This window comes from Corvus cornix, chromosome Z (genome assembly GCF_000738735.6).
Source record: "Corvus cornix cornix isolate S_Up_H32 chromosome Z, ASM73873v5, whole genome shotgun sequence".
NCBI classification, from domain to species: domain Eukaryota; kingdom Metazoa; phylum Chordata; class Aves; order Passeriformes; family Corvidae; genus Corvus; species Corvus cornix.
In genome coordinates this window covers 23,077,464-23,099,236 of record NC_046357.1, presented here as the reverse complement: position 1 = coordinate 23,099,236, position 21,773 = coordinate 23,077,464, and the positions used below count along the sequence as shown (strand labels likewise).

Sequence of the window (21,773 nt, the reverse complement as noted above, 5' to 3'; positions counted from 1 at the left end):
GTAATCCCTGGTTTGGTCCTCATCCACTGCCAGTATTTACTCTTCTCCTTTAACCCTGAGGCCTGAGAAACCCTGTCAGAGAAAACTGAGGCAAGAAGGCACTGAGGCCTTATTAGTGTACACTCTGACTGAATTACTCACCTCATTCAGCAACAGTTACTTATTTTCATTTTTCAGTCTTTTACTATTAATGAGGTAGTAGAAGCAGTTCTTGTTGCCAAATTTTCCTTACAAATCTTAAATATAGTTGAGCTTTGGCTTTCCTAACATCCCCTTCACATGCTCAGGTAACTTTTCTAAATTGTCCCATTTTCAGCTTTTTCCCGCTCTATCTCCAGTATACCATGTTTTTTTCTGGAACTCAGTCATGAACTCACTCTGGCCCAGCTGGCTTCCCAATGTGTCTACGTGTTTTCCTGAATTTCAAAGTCAACCATTCTTGCAGTTGAAGAGATTTTCTCTAGGCTTTACTCTATTTTTCTAAGAGATTTTGTTATTGTAGGTAAACATGATCTGGAAAAATAATTTAAAGAATGGCCACTTTGCTGTGAGAACTGAAACAAATGCTTTAAAGCATTTTTATAGTTGAAATTTTTAAATGTTGAAATGCTTATGCATCAGTTTTGTTCTATTTCAATCAGTGTCAGATTTTATACCAATGCCATTATTAAATTAGCTTTCTGAAGGAAAATATTATCAACACTGTTATATACTAAATTCTTCTTGCAAGTTTGACCAAATTGTAACAAGTCATCATTTGTCTTGTGCTGTGCTTTACTGTCAGCAGCAAAATCAATTGCATGTTGCAAGAAAAAGTGTAATATAACGTATAATAACTTGCTCTGTTATACCTTTTCATAACTGGTAACATAAAAATGTGGATACTTGTGCTGTTTTAATAGCACACACGAAACTTAGCCAAATTTATCTCAGACCTGAGAAGTGAAAGAAAGTTTTGGCAGCAACATCAGCAGGAATACGATCTATCTGAAACATGATCCTGAGCTCTGGCAGGACTTCCTGGACGGTGAAAGAGGTAAAATGTGGTATAGCGCAGCAACATCAACATCTGAACTAGACTTTCAACATTGTGGCTGCAGACAATGTGCTACATGCCATTTCACGTCTTAACAATATGTGTGTCATCTGTATCTAGTACTGTATCACTGTGAGAAAAACACAGTATCTGGTATAACAAGATATATGTAATTGTGACTGATGGTCACGGTTTTGATCTTTCTAATTATCTGAAACAGATTTATCATCTTTTTCATCTTCAGATGAAGTCCTCTAATACTGAGTTTAATGAAAAGAGACAGTATACCATGAAGTTATCCATTTTAACATGGCCCATGACTAGGTGTCTTGCTATGTTAATCGCATCAAATTCTGTTCTAACAGGTGTCATGAGGCAGCCCTCTCAATTGTGGAAGTGCAGGCATTTTCTCTGCTGAGTTCCAGGTCCCTCCTTACCTTTGAAACTGAGTCTCACTCAGGGCTCCAATGCTGCACTCACTAAGTGTGAGCAAAAATACTGAAGGCAGGGTTGACACTATTATGAGCAGTAAGTTAGGGTGAGCAAGTGTAACAACAAGAACAAAGGAAACGTTCGGTAACAACACCCCATTTGTGATTCTGGTTCCTTACTCAACTAGGGGATTTTTTATTGTTTTTTACAAAGATATTGTTTTGTGTATGCATTTAAATAGAATTCAGTCTGTGCCTCACTCCTGTACTTACGTCAAAGTACTCTTTGAGTATTTTGTAGTTATGATTCAATACAAGATGCCTGACACTTTGCGTGGTGTTGCTCTGTTTGCTGGACTGTTGTATGGCTGTCTAAAAGATACGCAATTACTGAATGTTGTTTCTTCTTACTACATACAGCATGTTCTCTTTTGCTTTGTTTATTAAAAAGCAAGTAAAATGAAGTATATGATTTATACACTGCAGGCAGTGATTTTTTTTTTTAATTTCATTTTTTACTATTGTTCCTTCAAAAAGCCCCCAACACACAAAACATCTACACTAAGATGAAGCATTTCAGACTTCAGACTTCCTCCTCTGGGAGAAGTACGAGAATACAAATAAAATATAATACATCTGAGTCATCCTCCTTAATTTGTCCCTGAAAGGTAGAGTATTGCATAAATATTCTATTGTATTAACAGAGCAGATCAAGAGACATCAAACTGCTGGGTTTCTGCTCTTTTGTGTCGCTATACACATGGATAACAACCTCCCAATTTCAGTTAAGAATAGCTGGAAATGAATGGAAAAAGCATCTATTATTGTATTATTGTAGCAAGCTTTATTTATTTTTGTTACATTATCTACTCCAGATATAGATTGAGAAAATACATAATTACATAAATGCATATTGTGCACCACTATGACCATGTGCTTAGCATTATTAAAGGAGGTGCTGCTACCCTGACATTATTACATGCATGCCTTTTTAGTTCTTTTCCTTAGAATGCTGATATATTCAGGCTTAAGAAACTCACAGTGTACATTTGTTACCTTTGTTCCTCCAAGATTTTGTGTAATGCCAGCAGGAAAGAAAGCTGGGGAATAAAAAAGTACTGAAATTTCCACCACCATTATATACACAAACTGCTGTTAATTTGAGAGATGAACAAAACATTTCTTACTGCATGCCAGGTAGATCCAGCAGTGAGCTCAGATTTTTCTAGCAGAACAACATCCTTCAAGCCAGCTTTAGCCAAGTGATAGGCTAGACTCACACCAACACAACCACCTCCGATGATCACTGTGTCTGCTCTGTCTTTCCCTAAGGAAGGAGATGAGGTTTCTTTACTGAAAAAGAAATAAAATAATATTACAGACAGTTACAAAAAGGCAATTGCACTTTTCCCCATCTCTTTTGTTTATTGCTTCAACCATAATACAAGTGGGTTTCTGCTTGGGAGTTTACACACCTGGCTTAAAACCTAACCTCTTCACTCATACCCACTTTTAAAGTATATGCTCTTTGAGGGTCAAATAGGTAAACAATAGTAATAAAAAAAAGAAAACAGCAACAGAACAAGTTTGCTTCCACTTGCAACTTTAAATATTATTTATCCAATATACCTTTATACGTAGATCCTATTTCTCAAAAAGAAGCTGATGCCTAAAATGACAGTGTCAAAACCTGACTTTTCCGAAGTGCTGTGTAGTATGTGCAACAAAAAGTCTTTAAAAAAGTCTATTCAGTAAGGCTTCTTAATAAATTTCTAAAACCAATGTTAGTAGACTGCACCAGTGTACATATTCACAAAGAATTAAGCTTGGTACTTACTTTCATGTTCTGTTTATTTTGACATGTTCACAGATTCACAGAATATTCTGAGTTAGAAGGTACCCACAATGATCATTGAGTCCAACTTTTAACTGAATGGCCCATGCAGAGATTGAATTAACAACCTTGGTGTTACTTGCACCATGGTCTAAACAACTAAGCCAATCCCAGAGCTGACATGTCCTACTTTGCTTAACACAAAACATTATAGAAACACGTTTTTGTCAATGGCTCACACCTGCTATGCCACGCTGTACTCTCATAACTACTTAAGGCCAGCATAAACCAGAACTGCTGCCACAGGCAGCCCTATTCTCCTTCAAGTCAGCTGATCCTCCTCTCTACTGCCTCATCCACAGAGAGTCAAGCAGCAAGCTACATGTGCAAATTTATCAAAAATTTTTAAAAAGTAATTTTTTTTTATGTGATACAAGGTAGGACATACTATTACAGTAGTAGTACTGACTACCGTGAAACCACAGTATCTTTCCCTTCACGACAGTTAATCAATGCTCAATTTATCTCTCCTCTCCTTGTGCATTTTCAACTTTTCTGGCAACAGACTTTCTAATGTATAACTAGTCTTCTACCTCTTCCACTCGGAAATAAAAGCTACTAGTTTTATGTCTCATGAATGGAGATCTTATGACATTTTAAATGCAATTGCAGGAGGAATATGCACCATACTTATATACTAGGTGGTGACAAATAAAAAGTAAAATAAATGGGAGCACAGGACACCACAGGTTTTCTGTCTTTAGTACACCACATACTTGCACGCGTTCTTTTTTCTGATTACTTATTAATTTTTGAAGTTAACAGTAAGCTGTTTAACAGCCAGGTGTAACACTTACTCCAGCTCCTCTACTGAATTTTGAGGCACGTGGTAATCAAGGTCAAGCATAAGGACTTTCCTCATTCTTCTTTTTGCTGTGGATTTGATATCTCCTCACCTGCCTTTCAGGCTTTTTCAAACCCTTGCCCAGGAGTCTGGCAAGAATCCGGGGTGCACTACACAGTTCACCCAGATGTTGATGCCAGTTAAAACCGGTCATTATTTGCTCATCGGTATGGCCCAGAAAACAACAGAAGGGACCTCTCTACACCAGGTCAGCAGTGCGCCCCGGGCTAGTTCTCGCTTTGGCGTAGCAATGCACGGGGCAGGGAGGCACCTGCTGGCCACAGGTGGTCCGTCCGGCCGATGGTGGACCGCCGCAGGCCGGGAGCCGGAGCTGGCTCCCCTCACCATCGCCTTTTCTGCGCATCCCCGACAGCAGCAGCCCGGGGGCCGCGCCTTCGGGCGGCGCGGAGCCACGCGCGGAGGGCTGCTACCGCGACCAGCCCCTCTGCCCGCGTCCTCCGCCCGGCCCGGCCCGCACTCACCGCCCCTGGGCGCCGAGGGGCCGCTGGGCAGCCGCACCGAGGGTCCCGGGCCGGCGCGGGGGCCGCAGCCGCCGCAGGGCTCCCCGCAGCACCGCGCTCATCCTACACACGCAGCAGGGATGGAGAGCGCAAGCTCCGCGCCGCTCTCCGCAGCGTCCCGTCCCGTCCCGTCCCGTCCCGTCCCGTCCCGTCCCGTCCCGTCCCGTCCCTGCGCCGCCGAGCCCGGCCCTCCCGGAGGAGGGCGCCGGACCGCCCCTTGGCGCAGGGGGCAGCCGGGGGGGCAGCCCGGGGGGCAACCGGCCGCCTCCGGACCTCGAGCCGGGCGGGGGCGGCGGCAGGGCGCGGGGCACCCCCGCCGAGCCGATGCGCCCCGCGGGGTCAGGGACCGGGCCGGGCGGGGGTGCCGCCCGCAGCGCTGCCCACAGCGTCCCGCCTCCTCCTCGGGCTATAAACGTGCAGCCGGAGAGCCCGTCGAGCTGAGCTTCGCGTCGACCCGTCGGGGCATAGCCGGGCAGCCAGCGTCCTTGGGCGAGGAAGATGCTGCCGATCAGGAAGACCGCGAAACAAGGCAAAAGGGTAAATCTCCCGTCTCCCTCCCTCGCGCAGACCCGGCCGCTGCTCCCCGTGGGCACCGGAGCGGTGCCTCCACCGCGGTCCCCCCCGCCGTCCGCCACAGGCGGGCGCTGCCTCGGCGGGACAGGGCAGTGCGGGGGAGCAGCCCCGCGCCGGGAGCCTGGCACAGGGCAGAGCTCCCGGTCACCTCTCCCGCCTCCGCGGGATCTTGTCCGCGGGCTCTCCAGGGGCGCTGCTGCTTGACTGGCACGACCCGCGACCGCGCCGGTTAACCTCCTACTAAGGTACTCGGTATCTCTGCAGGTAAGGTGACCTTGTGAAAACTTAAAATAAAGCCATAAAAATAATTTTACCTGTTCAGCATCGAGACGTTAAAGATATTTGGGTATGTGAGATAGATAAATTAGATTGATCTTAACGCAGTCACAGCCCAGAGAATCTTTGTTTCTCTGAACACAGAGTGGAGTCACTGGAGTATAAAACCATTTAGCTTAATATTATGCAATACTCAAATTAAGCAGGGCTTGCAACACACTGCAAACTAAAATCTTAAATATAACAGGATAAGCTGTTATTGGATAAGATTTCTGTCTCCAGCATCCTGACCACTCTATTTAAAAGATCCAGATTGCTCACCCCTTGATTAATATGACTGGATGCAACGGTGTTTATAATATCAACCCAGACTCCAGTGTATGTATGGCCACTGTTCCCCCATTTAGTTAAAGAAATAAGCCAGTATAAAAAGTTATCCAAGCACCAGCCATTCAGGCCATTAAGGCAAAGCTATGAGCAATATCTAAGTTGTACTCTCTGACATACATCAGAACTGGTACCCTGCACTGCTGCTTGAGAAGGTCAGCAGAATCACATATTCTGTCTTTTGTTTAAAGGACGCTATTGCCATTAATAGGGCACATCTTGCTCAGAATGGGTTTTACTCATTTTTATGTGTAGTGTATAAGTCTAGAGCAAAAGAGCAGGAAGATATGGGAAGAAGTCTATGAGCTCTTCCTGGGTCTTCGAGGTAGATTTGTTAGAAAGGAAAAAGGTGAGGGGTATTTGTTCTGCTTTACATATTTTGACACATACCACCTAATTTCAACACCTAGCAGAAGAAAACTGTCTTAAATTCCCCCTACAAACAGTGGACTTCTCTTGGGGGTTTGAGATCTGACTGGTTGTTTCGAGATTTGCTTTCTCTCCACTGATGAAAAGGTAGGTTACAGGTGGATCAAGCAGGCTTTTCAGTTACACAGTACAGTTACACTCCTAAAGATGGTAGTAGGAATATCTTCATATAGGCATTTGCACTCATGCTCTCCATATATATGTGTATGTACTATGTGGTGCAACTTCATTCATAGTAGCAAATGTAAAGCAGCGAAATGATGGCTCAAAAAAGCATTGGATAGCTTTTTACACATACTGTTTCTTGTGATTTAATACCAGATTTGTCTCCTACCAGATCACCTGACAGTACAATTTTGATCTGGATTAGACATGAGCACACAGGTGTAGGTCTCTGAATAAAACAGTGTTGATGCTGAACTTCACTTAGCTGTATGCTGGTTTAATCGGTGGTATTTTGCAAAGTAAATAAAGTAAAAATGTATGAAGAGAAGATGTCAGACCTATAATAAAGTTTGCAAAAAAGTTATTTCCATTTGAATCCAGCATAAACTGACAAACTAAGTTTTTATTAAGTATTTTGTGCTTTGTATTTATCTCTCCTGCCATTAGATACCCTGATGCTAGGCTTAATATATCACAATATATTCAGGTGGCATGGTCTATTCAAACATGGCTTATGTTACTTCTGTGTGTCAAAAGTGAAGATTATACCAAAATGTACTTCAAAAAACCCCAGAACTGTGAAGAAAAACTGCTGTTAAACCCTAGAAGTGACTTGTTAAAAGAAAGTTCTGTTGTAGTACATTTAAATACCTACATAGTACAAAAATAAATATAATACCTATATATTATGTCAATTTTGTCTATTACTTAATGTCCAGTTTACAAGCAACAGCTGAGGCTGCCTGTATGTTAAAGATTTTTTTTTTCCTCTGCATGCCTGTTCTCTGCATATTAAATTTCTGGAGCAGGCTTCACCTACAAAAGATTCTTTGGCAGACAGAGGAAGCAGGGACTCAGCCAGTGAGCTTTTCTCTGGTGCCATTTGAGGCATTCTGTTACAAATGAAAGTTCATTTATTGCAAGCACAGTCTTTACAAAATCTCCTGACATTTACACTAAAATTGTTTCTCTCTGATTCTGTGGAAACAAAGATAAAAACTCGCACACTTTGTTAAAGTTAATTGGGTCAATATTTTGGCAAGTCCATAGTGTGCAAAGGAATCTGATACAGAGATTTGCAGGCCAACACTTGGCAAAGCTCTGCCCAGCAGCATGGTACAGACAAGTCCTGCCATTTTGCTGCAATGTCACTGCCTCAGCCAAAGTAGGTGATGCTCTCAGCCAGGCTTTGCAGCCTCCAAGGAGCCTCACACTGCTGTGCTTGGTACTGAAACTGGCACAGCTGGCACAGTGCTCCTTACTGTTGGAAAGGCATACTCTCGTTCTGCCTAATGGATGGTGCTCAGATGTCATAAGCTTTTGTCTTTGCTGGATATATGGCATGAGATAATTGTATTAATGAATAGGAAATTATCAAGAAAGATAATTAGTAAAGTTTGAAGGGTAATTGTTAAAAAAACCTTCCACTCAGCATGAAAATCACCCTCAACTCTATGTCCATAAGGCTTTTCTTTTTCCTACTCCCTCAAATTTCTTCTGTTGAAATGCCAATGCCATCAAGAAAACTATGGATGGAAAGTTCAGTCTTACCTTTGATTAATTCTTATCCCGTACCCACACTTTCCTTGCATTAATGCGGAGTTCAAGGCAGAAGAGTGCCTTACAGGGTGCTGTAAGGTTTCTAACTTGGCACTCTAAAACACTTCAGGGCTGTACAGAACGAACAAGATTTTCTTTCTTTTGTAAATCTGGGTAAGCAAACCCAGGCCTGTGAAAAGACTGTCAGAAAATTCAAGTCAGCTTTCTGAGATGCCTTTTGTTTAGTAGGAAACTGTTGCATGCTTAGTTTTCTGTGATGCCTGTTGTGCCATCTGGTGTCACAAGCTGCTTGTGCTCTGGTAAGGTTCTGTCAAGGTGGCATTGGAAGCTAAAGTGTAGATGAGCTACTAAACAGATCAGTGGTACTAGTGTTTCATTTTAAGAAGTTTCCCATGGATTTTACAGGAGAATTTAAGATGGCATTTTATTTTTATAGGAATGGAACTGGACCATTGACTTAAAGTTCTGGGAACAATATCTCTGGAATACAACATAATTGACTAATGAGAAGTCTTACACATAATATATATGTACATATTAAAGCCTTATGCTGCAAAAGAGCACACCTACCATTCTTTAATTAGAATTTCAAGAAGGAAGTTTATTACTTTTTATTATTGTGGCAAAAGTATTTCTGCTAGCTCACAGATATTTATGTCTGCCTTGCAAATACAGAAAGTGGCACCAAAGACAAAGGAAGGCCACCAAACTGAAGAACTGTAATCATTAACCTACCCTCCTGCTTTCTCCAGGGTATTCTAGAACGCTTGGATGCTGGAGAAATTGTGATTGGAGATGGGGGATTTGTCTTTGCTCTTGAAAAGAGGGGATATGTAAAAGCTGGGCCTTGGACTCCTGAAGCAACTGTAGAACACCCAGAAGCAGGTCAGTTCTACTGGGAAATGATACTCCTGTAGTGAATGTAAACATGGTTGGCTAAATAATAAATATATAGGAACTTGCAGTAGGTTTTTAAATACAAATGTCTCTTGACACTGTAGCATTATATTAAGAACAGCCTAAAACCTGCTCATCTTACCCCTTGGACTTGCACTAACACTGGCCAAAAGAAGTTGGCTGGGTAAGAATATGAATAGTGCAAACATCTAGTGATACCTCTTCAGAATGCTCTCTCAGTTTTCAATAACTTGCATCCCAGGGACTTTTTGATGCAGTTGTGGTTATATTTGTGTTTAATAACATTCAGTGGTTTCTCTGTTACGGATTTGTTCAGTCTGTCCTTGAGCTGATCATTTAAAGCTTGTCATTTAAAATATCTCATGAAAAAGAATTCTGCAGTTAAGTATCTGTTTTGTTCTAGTAATTAATTTATCTTTATAAACAAAATTAGTTTTTTTATTAATTCTTTCAGAGAAATGGCAGTTTTTAATAAACATCATAATGAGAGTATTAAATGTTTCTGGCTCCACTGTAAAATGGGGAATTATAAACCTGATAGGAATCTGAAAATTGCAGCAAACATTTAACGGAGTAACTCTCTTAAAGTGGACAGAGAAAAAATGACCAACCATTCTATGCCTTCCAGTGTAGATTATAGTGTTTAGCATAAATAGTGCAGAAGCAGATGGTATTATCCATTTATGTATGCTTCATTACAAGAAAGCATTTGCCCTAGTAATATGATGTGCAGTTAATCCCACAAGCCAATTCAGAATATCCTGGGGGAAAAAATTTCTTTGTTCTAAGTGTTTGCCATTCCAAATTAGTCTTTTTCTTCTATACAGGAGAAGAAGGAAGAGGAGGGAAAGGAGAGCTATCTTAGTTCTCTCTGTTACCTCATTTTGTATACTTTACCTATTTCTTCAGCCTAATCCTTCTTAGCCTTCAAATGTCACTTTTGTGTCACTTAGCATCCCTAATGTAGGGTTATAGGCAGCTTTAGATAATGCAGAGCTCCAGCAAAGGTTTAAGGTTTGATGACCTAATTTGTTGACTCATCTCCCAAAGAGACATTCCATCATCTCTCTATTTCTTTCCATGTCTACCTTTGTCTGCCCCTGCATGTTCCATCTTACAACTCATAGCACTTGTCCCATGCTCTTTATTTCCCCTTTGCTTGTTATTTTTTTCACCTCAAAAGCCCTTGACATTCTGCACGTCTCTTGTAGGCTATTTATAAATACACCCTTCAGGGTAAATGCGTTCATTTCTTTTTGTGCAGTGGGGCTGTTTTCCCTCCATTACTGCTTTTTGCTCCTGCTTGCTCAAGGGTCATGTTACTTTGAAAGCAGATGTAAAAGAACACAAGGAGCAACTGGCTGAGGCAGCGGGTATAAAAACCATACAACTACCACAGCTTCTTGTCTTTATAAGGAGAGGAAAAGGAAGGAAGTTCTGAGAAGGCAGCAAGTACTAAAAGAAAAAAAAAAGAGTTTGAGGCCATTAACTGTATTACCAAAGAGAAGATTTGCCAGACTGATAATTTTAGAAATTAGGAGATCTAAATTTTCTTTCTGAGACAGATCAGGTATTGCTCTGTATTGCTCTGTAGTAAGCCATATGTATGGGTGCTTATTGCCCCTATCTCCTCACAGCTTATGTCTGTGTCTTTTATGAAATGTCCAACTCATGATGGATTTAATTGAAAAATTGGTGTTATACACCTGTCTCCTAAAATGCATCAAATTATTAATAATGTTTTAGCCTCATATGTGAGTATTATCCCCACTTCTCAAATGCTGAAGGAAAACACAGTTTCATTAACATGCTGGAAGTCACACAAGTAAATTACAGAGTGGTTTGGGGTTTTGATAGTGCATAGTGCTGTGAGTTTGATAAAAGCAACAATGTATTCTACTGGTAAAACCTATTTGCCTGAGGTTGAATGAGATTCAGGCTGATACAACACTACTGTTTCCCTCAAAGGCTAACCCATGTCTCCTATTCAAATACTTGGTATTTTGGGGTGTGAAGTTCCTTAATCATACGTGTTAGATTGTATTTCATTTTCCTACTTATATCACCATCCCTGTTCACACAAATCCCAGGCATTTTTCTAGGAATGGTCTACTATCCAAATGTCATAGAGCATTTGTGAAAATATTTGTAGATCTTATTTTCCTTTTCTTATTTCCTGACCAGTTTTCATTAATGCTTCCTCATTCAGGAGGATAAAAATTGCAGAACATTAGAAACATACAGAGACAGCCCTTTTATTTGGGATCAGTAGCCTGTTGCTATGATGTAGGTAAAAGAATACTCCCTGCACTACAAATTTTTGTGAAAATGAAATTTGATCCCAGGAGTTCAGGCAGATTCCATGGTCTTTTTGAGCCATAGCTCTACTATAATCTATGTTCCTGGAAAGATTTTTGTGCCTGCTGGGCAAAGAAGCACTGTGTTAAATCACCTGTGTAGTAAGGAGAGAAGCATTGTGCAGTTACCCACAACTGCAAGTAGAAATTAAATACTGTACCAGTAGAGAAAAGCAAGAGACACTACATTGATCCTTCACTGAAAGCAGAAATCTTGCATGTATGCAGGTTGATTCTAGCAACACAAAATGCTACTTGAGCTTCTTTGGTGTAGAAAGCTGTGTTGCAGCATAAGGGAGTACTTTTATTGTCATGACAAACTTGCACATTTTCTTAGTGACACAAAGTGTGTCTGTGGACAAATGAGTTTTGATAAACTAGGATTTCAGGAAAACTTTTATAAACTTCTGCCACAGAAAGTGCTGTGTTATTGTGTGTTTAGGTAATAAGTGTCTTGTGTACAGTACCTAGGGAATAAATTATTCCTGTATTTGCTATAAGCTGCTGAGCATTTCACTCTGTTTTACATGACCAGTAGCATTCCAGAAATTATTGTAATTATTATTCTGTGGGTATATAATAAAATCAATTGACAGTTCCTATTCTGTTCCTGCTGTGGTGATTGCAGTGCACTGCTTACAGCCAGAAAGGCACAACTACCATTACAGAGCCCTTTCCCAAAGCCCTAATGTAAGAAATTTGTCTTTTAAAAGTAATGGTAGCCTTTCCTTTAAAAAGAGTGTTGTCTATGAAGTAAAATCATCATGTGCAGACATACAGAAAGAATTAACTGTCTGATGTGAGTCACTTTTCGGGAGCAACAAATCTTCTAATTAACGGTGTATTTAGCAAAATAGAGCTTTGGTTTTGGCTGACTATGCTCTTTTAAAGTTTTGTCAGGGGAGAAAACTCAAAAATGCAAAATAGAGGAGGCAATGAAACACTGTATTCTTCCATATAAGTATCATCTTGTCCCTAAATTTATTGCCATGATACTGTCTTGTTTTCTTCTTCATAGTATAGAAGCTAAGAAAAGGCAGCTTTTTCATTTGAAAAACCTTTTGTCTGGTGTTCCTTGCTATGCTTTCATGTTCTTTTGTTAGATGTTTGCTATCCCTTCCTAAATCGCTATAAAATCTCTATAAAGGTCTATATCAGGGAGATCTGAAGGACTGCAGAAAATAGAGGATAGGCAAGGTGGCAGGCAAAAATTAATCTGTAGATAAACTAAATGGAAATCTTCAGTCATTCTTAGCAGAGAAGAACTAAGGAGAAAAATTTCTACCTAATGTTTTGAGAGTGAGAAGAAAGAAATTCTATGCAGACTGGGGTGCTGCTTCTAATTTCTCATAATGGGTTTTCTAGTAAACACATTGCCACTTATTTTACAGTAACATTTCATCAATAAACATTGGATTTTAGGATAACACAGTAATAACTTTGTATCTTAATTTGCAGTTCGTCAGCTTCACCGGGAATTCCTCAGAGCTGGAGCCAATGTTCTGCAGACCTTCACCTTTTATGCCAGTGAGGACAAACTGGAGAACAGGGGAAATTATGTAGCTGAGAAAATAAGTGTGAGTAAAACAGTTTTGATGGATATACAAAATAAGTTGATTAATTTCAAAAGGTTTGGCAGAAACATTATCGAGTTTGTCATAAGAGTTTTGGCTATTTTGAGGACCAGAGAATGAGACGATGCAATTACAGAGTTTGGAATAGCAAGAAAGGCAAGGTGATGTGACAAAAAAACCCAAACCAAAACAAAAATCAAAGACAAAATGGGGCAAGGATGAAGAGAGGAAAGAGAATGACCACATAGTATTTTTTCTATATTTTTATCTGAGGAGATGGGTTTACCGGAGTTTTGATACAAAGATTATAGGGAGTACTACATGCACAGAGAGCAAGTAGTGAAAAAACAGAAGTGCTTTAACTTCCAGAGATATGACTCAGCTGCAAAAATGGTGAAGAATCCTAGAGAATGATGAGTGGCTAATGAGAACAAAATGTTTCTTAGAGCCATATATTCATTGAGTAGCAACTAAAAGAATTGGAGCTACACACTGTAGTCAATATTCCCCTTCCCTCATGTGAAGGTAATCTGTTACATCAACAGAAGTACAATGTTGGTGTTTTGTTACCCCCTACACAAAGGAATTTTCGGATGCTGGGCGTGTTTACTAGATGTAGGCCTAAGGTCCAGTGGAATTCCTGGCCAAACATTTTTATATAGTTCCTTTGAGACTAGATGGCTTGGCATTGAGTGGTTTTTCTGGTCTTTATCAGTACACTAAAATACATTTTAAAAAAATATTGTAATTCCCATATATTTTGTTTTCCATCCACAATTTTCAGAATGAAAGTATATGCTTAGGTGTAAATAACTCATTTTCTAAGAGGCAAAGGAAATTCCACTTCACACCAAATACTTGCTTTTTATAGGCTATTTGTGTAAGATCTATTACAGGTAATATATTTTGTAGTATTTGATAATATGATAACTTAGAGGAGGCAAGAAATTAGTTTCCTTCCTGTTTTTTACTGTTTGAAAGAAACATATCTTCCTAATCAATATTACTTTAAAATCCATTTAATTTTAATTAAATTTAATTTAAATTGTAAAAAAATACAAAAACCATTCTGACTTTTGACTATTTTTGTCCTTATAGTGCTCTGAAATTACATGCATACCTCTGTAAGATAAAACTAACAGAATCTATATTCACACAGTGCCAAAAAGTTAATGAAGCTGCTTGTGACATTGCAAGAGAAGTGGCTAATGAAGGTGATGCTTTAGTGGCTGGAGGAGTCAGTCAAACACCATCTTACTTAAGCTGCAAGGATAAAACAGAGGTTAAAGCAGCCTTTCGACAGCAACTGGATGTCTTTATGAAGAAGAACGTGGACTTTCTAATTGCAGAGGTAAATTTGTAAAAATAAGCGCATGCCTTCAACTGGCACACTGTTAACTTTGAAGATGTCTATTTAGGGTCTATAACTACATGTTGCTACCTCCTTTAAAATTTTCTGCTGTGCTTGTATCCCAGTGGTATCAGATATTTTTCTAGATGTACACCAACATCTACAGGTACTCTAGAATAGGACTTTGAAACTTCAATTTCTACCTCAGTCAAGTAAAATTCTGTGCTGATACAAAGAAGAAATGTAAATGGGATCTTGACTAATCCCTATTTCTTCCCATATGTGGAAAGCAACCTAAGATGACTTCTCTAGTTGACAATAGTTCTTCAGTTAATCCTTGATTAACCTCCGGTATGGGCATTCTTATTCTGAAACAAAAGTATCATTATTTTTAATTTATTTTTATTCACTTTTAGAAATCCTTTTTAAATTGTGTGGCCAGTAAATTCAATTGAATTATGTTAGTATAAAGAAAAGAATATGTTAGTATTCAGAAAAGAATAAAATTATTGTATTGATGGTGGATTTGGGGTCTGGATTTATATTTTTATATTTCGTTGCTGAGAAACAAAATAGCCTAGTTTTAATTTCTTTCAGTATTTTGAACATGTTGAAGAGGCTGTCTGGGCAGTTGAAGTTCTAAAAGAATCTGGAAAGCCAGTTGCAGCTACGATGTGCATTGGTCCAGAAGGAGACATGCATGGAGTGTCCCCTGGACAATGTGCTGTCCAGCTGGTAAAGGCTGGTAAGAATCTGCTTTAATGTGTCCTTTAAAAGTATGGAACAAAGTAAAGTCCTTAATCATTGAAATAAATAGATGTATATCTCAAGGAGGTAGCTTCCCAGTCATATCTGATGAGTTTTAACTCTGTAGAAAAGTTTTTATATGTACTTTACTAGTAAAAATTATGTGGAAATATAGCTATGAGATCCTTGATAACCAGTATGCAATGGGTGGGAGCAATAGCCAGACACAACTGATACTGAATACAGCAAAATCCTAAACCTACTCAAATTTCATTACAGACCTGTCCCCAAATTCTAGAATCACAAGCACAAAGCCACCTTTGATTCTCTGCTTATGTTTTTCTGAAGTGTTTTTGCACACAGTTCAAGCTCAGGATGAGAGAATTAAGAGGGTGAAAAAATTAATAATTTTGCCTATAAAAGGCTATTTTCTACAGGACAAGGGGAAGGGCAGAAGAAATTAATCAAGGGCATGATGAGTGAAGGTACACGGGTTTACGTATCTATTCCGAACTTCTCTTTTCCTTTTTGAGTTACAGTTGAAATCCAAAGGTAGAACTTGTGTTAAGAACCTGCTACTTATTTGCGTGTGTGACTATACATAATCAGACTTCACTGATTAAACACTGGTAAGAAAAAACATCTGTAAGAGGGTAGAAGATGTGATTCATCATTAGGAAGGTAAAGAAGGGTGAAGCTGAGATGTAAATGGAATGATCAACCTCAGGAGGTTGTGTGTGCCTGGCTCTAGCACAGCTGCCTTGTTTTCATAACACTGATGTAAAGATGGACAGCACTGCTTCTAGAGTGCTGTTGCTAAGTACTTTCATCTCCCACTTCCTGGGGAGCTGTGACTTGAAGTTACTTTCCTCCTCCTAGGTGCTTCTATAGTTGGAGTCAACTGCCATTTTGATCCAGAAACTTCTCTTGAAACTGTGAGGCTGATGAAAGAGGGCTTGCAGGCTGCTAAACTGAAAGCCCACCTGATGTCCCAGCCACTTGCTTTCCATACACCTGATTGTGGAAAGCAGGGCTTTATTGATCTTCCGGAATTTCCCTTTGGTAAGACAAGAGTATCTTTTTTGTTGGTGGTGGTTGGTTGGTTTTGTTTTCTTGATTGTTCCTGGCTTTTTTTTCCCCCCAGATTATAGTACAGCTGGAACTGCAAGGTGTCCTTTTATTCAGTATGATGAGTCCTAGTTATCCTGTCTGGCATTTTCCAGACAGGTTAAAATATAATATTGGAGTAAAGATCATCCACATAGTGAGAATACTTCGGTAGTATCAGAGCATGTGACTCAATGTGTAATTATGATGAAAAGACTTAAAATTCCACAACCTAAATTTATTTTTAAAATGTTCTTTCTCATGCTATAGAACCTTGTTCAGGACAGCTGTAAACAGTCCAAAGAACAGCAGCAAAAGTACTGAAAAACCACCATTATTCTGGGTTGTGACATCTATCCCACAAGGCCTATGCTTACCCATGTAAGGATTTAATGTACAATGCAGTACAATGGATATAGGAACGTTATTACTGCACTCATAGTAGTTCAGTATTGTAAGTGTGGCTGTCTAATGTACATGAGATTAGAGAGAAAGCAGAAAGGGGACTTTAACATTGCTAACAAATTAGCAGTTTGGAGAAGAAGTCTATCACATGTATGCTCAGGGGAAACTACAAAAACTGAAAGATTCAGCCATTTAATATGTATATAAGGCTTCTCTATTTAGTGCTTATTTTCACGTGAGAGGTAAAGGATCCCTTTAACATAAGGGCAAAATCAGCTTAAACATTTTAAGGCTGATTAGAAAATTCTTTCATTTTCAGATATCATACACCCTTCTTTTCAAGATCAGAATAAATGGTATTAAAACATTCACAATTTGAATTTGCAGCAAAAAAATTGTGAAGTATATGTGATTTTCAGGAAGCTTGTTGTTTTCCTTTAGATTCCTCTCTTTACATAAATGAAGGAAAGAGAATAAAGAATAAGCCTGAGGCATTCATTAAATGGTAATAAGACGTCTGAGTCCTGGAAATATCTGATGTTTAAAAATGTTAGGAACTCATTTATCCTATTCATTCCTTCATATAGCTCCTCTGATTGCAAGCAGAAAAAAAAGAAATCAAACAGATGCAGTAGGCAATCAAGTGAATGGAAGGATTCACTCTTTAGTTTGTTATGGTTCTTGGCTTGTGTGCTATAAGCAATCTGTATGACATCTCAGTATTCAGAATTGCCATGAATAATTAATTGGTGAAGTCTGGCTCTGTGAGTGTTTTCAAAACCCAGAAGCACCAATCGATTGCTTGACAGCAGATAATCTATTTGGTAAATCATTGTTAAACTGACCAAATTACTCCATTTTCATGAAGGCAATAACAAAAGAGATATTTAGGTATCTGAAGAGTACATAAACTCTGTGTAGGGCAACAAGATCTAAGTTTTTGGGAAAGTGTTAGGTGTGTTGTATTGACAAACTCCAGCATCTAGATGGCAGAAGTATTTATTTTTCTATGTGTTCTCTTCTGTGTTATTGCAATTTCTCTGAAATGTCACCAGTTAAATAAGGACAATATTTTAGAAAGAAATGTCCTGGTCAGTGAGAGCATACTTAACTATCTCAAAAGCAGATATATCGAGGGGGCAAATCTAGGAGCAGGTTACAATTCTTCTCATCAAAAACTGTTAACTTAGAGATATTTCATTCTGAATAAAGCCAAGAAAAAAAGCCAAGTTGCACTGACAGACATGGAAAATAAAATGTTAGTTGGTTTTGGGAAGGTGTCTCTCCACTTCAGAGACAAGGATGTTGTGTGGGACAGTATCAAATGCTTTGCAGAAGTCCAGGAAGGTAGTAACAGCAGTTGATCTTCCCTTCTCCACCAATGCTGTAACCCCCTCATAGGAGGCCGCCAAATTTTTAGGCAGGATTTGCCCTCAGTAACACCATGTTGGCTGCTACCAATCACATCCTTATTTTCTGTGTGCCTTAGCACAGTTTCCAGGGGATTTGATCCATGGTTTTTCTGGGCATTTTAAGACTGACTGGTCTGTATTTCTCTGGCTTTTCCTTTTTTGCCTTTTTTAGAGTATGGGTTATGCTTTCCCTTCTCCAGTCACTGGGAACTTCACTGGACTTTCACAAGTTTTCAAATATGATGGACAGGGGCTTAGCCACTTCATCTGCCATCGGATGAATTCATTCATCAGGTCACATGATTGTGACAGGGAGATGGAGAAGACAGGGAAACAATTTATACTGTTCCCCTGAACAGAGTTGCTTGTACAGGTCTAAGTTGAGTGCACAATGATGCATTCTTACTGTTGATAATTTGCATAAATTTTGCATTAGCTTTTTAATGATATATGGAAGAAAAGGAAATAATGAATTTGTGCTTCTGGTGCTTTCTGTCATATCTGCAGCACTGTATAAAAGCTTGTTTTTATTTGAACAGCTTTCTAAAACGCTTAATCTAAGTTTTCCATGCAATATTAGTCCACCTACTTTTCCTTTGTCCTGTCTTTCCCTCTGACACCGATAATTTTCTGTTTAAGAATATTTAATTGTCTTCCTTCTGCTTTTTAATTTTTGATCCTATTTCTTAACTACACAATGGACTTACAGTATATCTGCTTTGTATCAACTTCTTGCATGTTAGGCATTTTTGGGACAGAACATAGTAACATTCTTCAATCCTACTTCATCTTCGTGTTGCTGGAGCCTTACTACCTCAAACACAGCTGCTTTGCCCAGCAGTGTTCAGTGTACAGACATGATGCTGCACTTGCCTGATAATCATGCTGGTTCATGTCCTTCAGATGTGCATGTGCATTAAGAAGTGGGAAGATTTTTATTCTTTTATTTCTGTATTTTTATTTCTTAAAGTTTCTTCTTCAGTCCCTGTTCTTTTCTTTCCAGTTATGCCACTCTTGTGCCTCCAGCTCTTTGAGGTGTGCTTTTCTTTGCTGTTTACACTTCCTATTCCTTTTCTTCCACAAGTCTACTCTCTCAGCTCTTGTTACTCCATCACAATGCTCAACACAACCTGCAGCAGAGAGAAGGGTTCAAAATAAAGATTGCATTCTAACTTAACCTACACACAGAACTTTCCACAAGGAATGAGGTGGTTTGAGGCAGCAAGCTGCTCATGACTGGAATTATGACTAAGGGATGGACTAAGAAATAGCTAAAGATCCCAGCTGAAACAACTGGCTGCCAGTATCTGATCATAGACAAAAAGTGTAATAAGCATTTCTGGCGAATAATGAGCAGGATTATTCCTCTGCAGGTAGGCTGATACCTTCTCCTATCACAGATTAGTGTGTGGTAATCAGATTTCCCAGGTATTTATTGTTTATTAGGAAATACAGCCATAACATTGAAAGTATTCCAATTCTTCAGCTAAGAACTCTGGCAGAATGGAAAGCATGTGGTCAGCCTTAGAAGATACTAGGTGCTGTTTTGCAAAGCCAACAGTGCTTACCAGCACTGCAGAACCTGAAAGCTAGCCTTGTGAAAGTTTGAATCCCTAATCCTAGGTCAGTCAGTTCAAACACGTACATCTACACCTACAACCACTTTTGCAAACAGTGTGCAAGTGTTTCAACAACATGATTTCTTACTAAAAAATGGATAAAAATGGAATGGACCGTGGTGGAAACTTAAGATACTAATGTCTTTGCAGGTCTGGAGCCAAGAATTGTAACCAGATGGGACATTCAGAAATATGCAAGAAAGGCCTATGACTTAGGAATTCGTTACATTGGAGGCTGCTGTGGATTTGAGCCATATCATATTCGAGCGATAGCTGAGGAGTTGGCTCCTGAAAGGGGATTTTTGCCGGAAGCTTCTGAGAAACATGGTAGCTGGGGTGATAACCTGAGCATGCATACCAAACCCTGGGTCAGAGCAAGGTACGTATATCTGACCTGGAAACCAGCACACCTTTTGCAAAGGCTTACAATGCTCCACAGAGCACACGCTTAGCTGATGTGGGCATCTAAATATCACTGTAAACATTCTATGTTTACAATGATGTGGTTTATTTTTAATAATTTCAAAGAATTAAAGCTGACCTAGGAGCAGGGAAAAGGGTGAAGGAGAAGTAGAGGATCTGTGAATGTAATTCATGAAAATGAAAAGGAAAAACTGACAGAGTATTGTAAACCAGTTTGTGGCTGGCTTACAGTATTCCTTTCAAAAGTGGAAAGATACTTTTAAAGATACTTTTAAAGCATGTAGTATTTAATTGCATATTTTCATTCATACTTCTGTATCTATGTATAATGTCAATCTTTACAAGTTAGATGACCCTTTGCAATTGTTATTTAAGCCACATTTCCTTCAATATTTTGAGGTGCTGGAAAAAAACCCTGAATTTTTATTTCTTTATTTAGGGCAAGAAAAGAATACTGGGAGAATCTGAAGCCTGCTTCAGGCAGGCCATATTGTCCTTCCATGTCAAAGCCAGATGGCTGGGGAGTGACCAAAGGAGCCAAGGAGCTGATGCAACAGAAAGAAGCAACAACTGAACAACAGTTGAAGGAGCTTTTCCAGAAAAAGAAGTTCTAATCAATTGTGCAATTGTGTAAATCTTACAATGATTTATCTACTGACCATCTCATGCTTCAGAAAATCTGTGAAGATGAGTACTGTGTTGATTTATCAGTTAAAATGTAGTGAAAGAGACAAAATGCAGAAAGAATGTGATTACATAGTAAATATGTCTTACTTTGACAATAAAATCTTTCTCTAGACAAATAGTTTAAACAATACACAGTCAAAAGTAATTTTGAATTCTCATAATAATTGAGCTTCTGGTTAGCTAGGTGCCATTAATTGGGTAGACAACAGAAATACTTGGAAAGTCATAATTGGCTCAACCCACCTGTGAAAAAAGAAAAAGCTATCTATAAATACAGTGTCAATGGACTTCAACTTCCAAGTCTGTTTTCAGTTTGGTATTACAGGAGCTTTCTCAGACGTCCAGATTTATTGAGAACTAGTGCAGGAACACACAAGCCACCAATTATTTGTAGTCACTTTCTTGGTTTCAAGAGAATAAAAGTAAACTGAAAAATACATCTTGCAGTTGCAATCAAACCATAAGGAAAATGAGATCTTGCAGGAATGTCTTATATGCGGGGGGAAAGGTTCAGAGAACTTTTAGAAAAGAAAAATGGCAGGTAGGTAACTCAGTTTTTGTCTTAAGGTACCATGTACAGAAGATTTACTCTTCTGGAGACTGAAAGGCTTAAGAAATTACTCTGCAATTAAAAAAAAAAGTCAAATAAATTAAAAATAATATAATGAAATATTATTGTATTATCTTCACACCTTAAATCATAAGACCTCAAAAAGAATTATTGTACCCCAGTAAAAAGCCAATTTTCAAATGATGCAGCTGATTTCTGGAAATCTCTTTTTAATTACTTGGTTATCTTAAAATAGCAAAAAAACAGGTTTCTAAGATATAACTCCTGTTTAAAAGAGTAGTACAACATGCCTTTTTTTTTTTTTTTAAGCTGATTGATTCACTCTACAATCTTAGCTTTAATAAATAAAAAACTCTGTTAGGAAATAGATCAATCCATTCAAGTTAAGAAAACCCATGGAATTTGTACACTGATTTGTTGAGAAGGGTTTTCATAGGAAAACACTATATTGGAACTTATAAAGGACACATTTCCATCATTTATTTT

General features: G+C 39.0%; 2 protein-coding genes across 2 annotated transcripts in view; one reads left to right on the top strand and one right to left on the bottom strand.

Annotated features, from left to right (window-relative positions):
- DMGDH (dimethylglycine dehydrogenase) overlaps positions 1 to 4,864 on the bottom strand; it is a 40,903-nt gene extending 36,039 nt beyond the window's left edge. Inside the window, exons 1-2 of the mRNA XM_039567103.1 lie at positions 4,688 to 4,864; positions 2,655 to 2,820 (exon numbers count right to left, since the gene is read on the bottom strand). Coding sequence (XP_039423037.1) covers positions 2,655 to 2,820; positions 4,688 to 4,788 — 267 coding nt within the window. The 5' untranslated portion in view covers positions 4,789 to 4,864. The remainder of the gene's footprint in view (positions 1 to 2,654; positions 2,821 to 4,687) is intronic.
- Positions 4,865 to 5,155: 291 nt separating this feature from the next.
- LOC104695711 (betaine--homocysteine S-methyltransferase 1) lies at positions 5,156 to 21,470 on the top strand. The gene is made up of 8 exons (XM_039567104.1): positions 5,156 to 5,263; positions 8,869 to 9,001; positions 12,850 to 12,968; positions 14,125 to 14,316; positions 14,914 to 15,061; positions 15,943 to 16,125; positions 19,757 to 19,985; positions 20,469 to 21,470. The coding sequence occupies exons 1-8, from the start codon at positions 5,225 to 5,227 to the stop codon at positions 20,641 to 20,643; spliced, it is 1,218 nt and encodes a 405-aa protein (XP_039423038.1). The 5' UTR covers positions 5,156 to 5,224; the 3' UTR covers positions 20,644 to 21,470.
- The last annotated feature ends 303 nt before the right edge of the window (positions 21,471 to 21,773 follow it).